The sequence below is a fragment of the Penaeus monodon genome, chromosome 16, assembly GCF_015228065.2.
Source record: "Penaeus monodon isolate SGIC_2016 chromosome 16, NSTDA_Pmon_1, whole genome shotgun sequence".
In the NCBI taxonomy this organism is placed as follows: domain Eukaryota; kingdom Metazoa; phylum Arthropoda; class Malacostraca; order Decapoda; family Penaeidae; genus Penaeus; species Penaeus monodon.
In genome coordinates this window covers 3153717-3157123 of record NC_051401.1, presented here as the reverse complement: position 1 = coordinate 3157123, position 3407 = coordinate 3153717, and the positions used below count along the sequence as shown (strand labels likewise).

Genomic DNA, 3407 nt, shown 5'->3' with positions numbered 1-3407 from the left:
TATATATATATATATATATATATATATACACATACATACATATATATACATATTCATTCATTTACTTATTCACACACACACACACACACACACACACACACACACACACACACACACACACACACACACACACACACACACACATCACTCTCTTTTCTTTGCGTCCGTACAAATTGTGTTTAATATAAGCCGGTGTAACTGTTCACATACGTGCGTGCGAAAGGGAGCGTCAGGATGAGCTCATTTGCAAGATGATTTGCGATTAAGATCCACCCTTTGAATTATATCTTTCCCATGTGTGTGACTCGTGTTTCAAATGGCCATATTCCTTCCCTAAATATAATATGAGACATGCACCATCATCACAACCCTATTAGGATGGCTATATTATGAGCCTCATATTCATATCAACATATCTCTCGTGATTAACTTTTTTCCGACTTTGATTCTTACTCTTACAGCGGGTAAAATCCTTTTTAATATCATTATAATTGCTATTTTCTTAACTATTATCATTCCTACTGCTACTGTAACAATTCCTATATCCTTGTCACAATTGCTATAATAATTCTTTAATGACATATCCAGGACATAAAGCAACATCAGTGAATGATATAGACATCAGTGCCATATTCAGATATACCTACGTTTTATACATATACGTTTCTGGATTCCTTCTATACAGGTCTTCCTCTATTTCCGTACGACAAGAGTGTAGAACCGGGAAGACAGTACTCAGTTGACGAGCCTCCTCTGCTGCAACTGATCACCAGATGTACCGCAGACGTAGGAACTGCCGTGCAAATCGCCATAAAAAGGACAGAAGAGGAAGGCACTGAAGTGGAAGAGTGGGTTCATCTTATCACACTTCAAGGCCTCTTTGGAAAAGGCGTCGGTTCTGGTGTTTTACTTGGTACTACTGGTTTGTTTACGAACGTGGGTCGTCCTGCTGTTACAGGAACTCAGGCTAATTGGTACTTCTGAATTATTATCAACAGATCGCCTTGTTGTTAGTGTCCTGGTCTTCCAATATGCCTTTAAGTGTTCTAAGGCTTTGTTTTCTTGAAGGTTTCTGCCTTTCTTGGTGGACCTCCTTCTCCTCCCTAAGTCACCCTCTCAACTCTGTGAGCAGCAGTAGTCTTCATCCTGGACACACAGACTTCGTAAACAAAGAACTGGTCATTCTCCACGTACTTCTAGCGATGCCTTGACCCCACACTACAAAGAACCTGCATTCCATTAATACAGATTTTCTTTTCGCTATCATTATTTGCCTTGGGGTCTTATTGGGGACGGATATACTAGTATGTTGTTGCCAGTAACGTCTATCTTTGTATTTGTTACGCGCTGGTTCATTTTTTTCTTCTCCTTCACACCATCTTCCCATCGTAATCGTACCCACCTTCGGAACCTTTTCATGTGCCCATCAATCCAAAATCATCTTGAGGGGTTGTGTCTTACCTTACCTTCACCCGCAAGGCCGTACCATCTCGGGTAATCTATTCTCGTCTTTTCAGTCACACTCTCTTCCCTGTATTTTTCTTCTTCTCTTTCTCTCTAAGATTCCCCCACACCGCAACTTACTGATCTCCTTTCTCAATAGCTTCGTATCTTTGCTTCACGGTGGTCAGGTTTCTGCACTTTAAAGCAGTAAGGAGGGAAGCTTCATACGTACTGACGAACAAAATGATAGTAGAAACCAGACTAGGTTCTTGATTCTTTAGTTAAACTGCTCAGTGATTTCTTTTACTTTATTTAGACACACCAGATAGCGAATTAAGAAATCTGTCACGTTCCTTTTCCTAAATGAAATATTACCATTGCAACAACGTCTCCAATTCTTAGTCGTAAGGAGTTCAAAGGAATTTTGATTCTAACAAGAAGATCAAGCCTGTCAGGTAGACTTTTCTCCCTCACTAAGACCAGATCTCACTTGTTGCGTGTCCTTTATTGCGCCGTTTCATGCTGTAAAACTTTTAGAGGATACATTTACTTGCTACTGGGGTTGTACAGACAACTTTTTGTATAGAAAGGGGCTTAGGTACAGGCTTTTAAGCACGCGGAGAAATAACTTGATGTAGGTCCCTTGATACAGAACGTTGAATATTGTTCATAACTTACTCTTCATTCCTATTCTTTCCCTCTTTAAGTAATTTCTACAGTAGTGGAAAAGACGAGTAAACCGTTTCTCAATGACGACGACGCAGATTTAAATCTATTGGGATTTGAAAGAAAGATGAGCCATTCAACATTTATGTGTGCAGAGTCGAACGCGCTGGAGGATAGTATTCATCGTAGAATCGAAAAAATCATTATAGTTTAAATTTCTCGAATTCATTGTCTATATAAAAAAAAAAAATCTTATTTATCTCTACTTTCTTTATTTTTTTATATTTATTTATCCTTTTATGTTTTAGGTTTTTTTTAGTTTTTAGTATTCTTTTTTTTTTTTTTTTTTTTTTTTTTTTTTTTGGCTTGATTTTTAGTTTCACTTATATTTAAGTCATTCCCTGCTTACTGCCAATCTGATTCACACAGAACCAAACCAAAGTAATGATCCCAACGACTATTCTTTAGCCTTGTTAATCACACATCTTAGTTATCTTAAACAAGATAGATAATCATTTATCTATCAGTTCCTCAATATGTACAAATGAGATTATGAACTTGGGTATTACCAGGGAAGTATCCAGTAATTGCATGGGGCATTAGACTAATGAAAGCTATAGCGCGTTAACACTTGCTCAATGGTTTTGAATGTATTAAAAGAACAAATTGCGTACATAATTACAGAAGCAATATTACAGCAATTAACAATCGGAAAACAAAGGCAGATTACGAATTATTACTTTTATACTTATATTTTCAATGTTCTTTTTCCTCTTTTCGTCACTGAAGTATTTTGTTCGTTGGTTTTGCGAGGAACATTTTCTGATTCCTTGCAAATTATTTCGAAAATGAATTGAATTCCCTGTGGGCGTGACTGGGCAAGGCTGCGTCACCATTTTGGCGGTGATGGTGATGATGGTGATGATGATGATGATGATGGCGATGGTGATGATGATGATGATGATGATGATGATGATGATGATGATGATGATGATGATGATGATGATGATGATGATGATGATGATGATGATGATGTTGAAGATGATGATGATGATGAGATGATGATGACGAGATGATGATGATGATGAGGATAATTGTCATTATGAGAATGATGGTGACGATGATAGTGATGAAGATCAAAATAATGGTATTATAGTGTACAATTAATTCTTCCATACAAGGACCAGTGAACGATGCTATGCTCTTCATAAGTCACCACACCCGCCCATCCACAAGGTTACTTACACGGTAGAGGTGACGTACCAGCGCTGATCTCATGGTTCCAAAAACATGCACGT

The 3407-nt window shown here is 37.7% G+C and overlaps 1 protein-coding gene across 1 annotated transcript in view; it reads left to right on the top strand.

Annotated features, from left to right (window-relative positions):
• Nucleotides 1-3091, top strand: part of LOC119582425 (nephrin-like) — a 53827-nt gene extending 50736 nt beyond the window's left edge. Inside the window, exon 12 of the mRNA XM_037930620.1 lies at nucleotides 686-3091. Within this exon, the coding sequence (XP_037786548.1) occupies nucleotides 686-718 (33 nt within the window). The 3' untranslated portion in view covers nucleotides 719-3091. The remainder of the gene's footprint in view (nucleotides 1-685) is intronic.
• The last annotated feature ends 316 nt before the right edge of the window (nucleotides 3092-3407 follow it).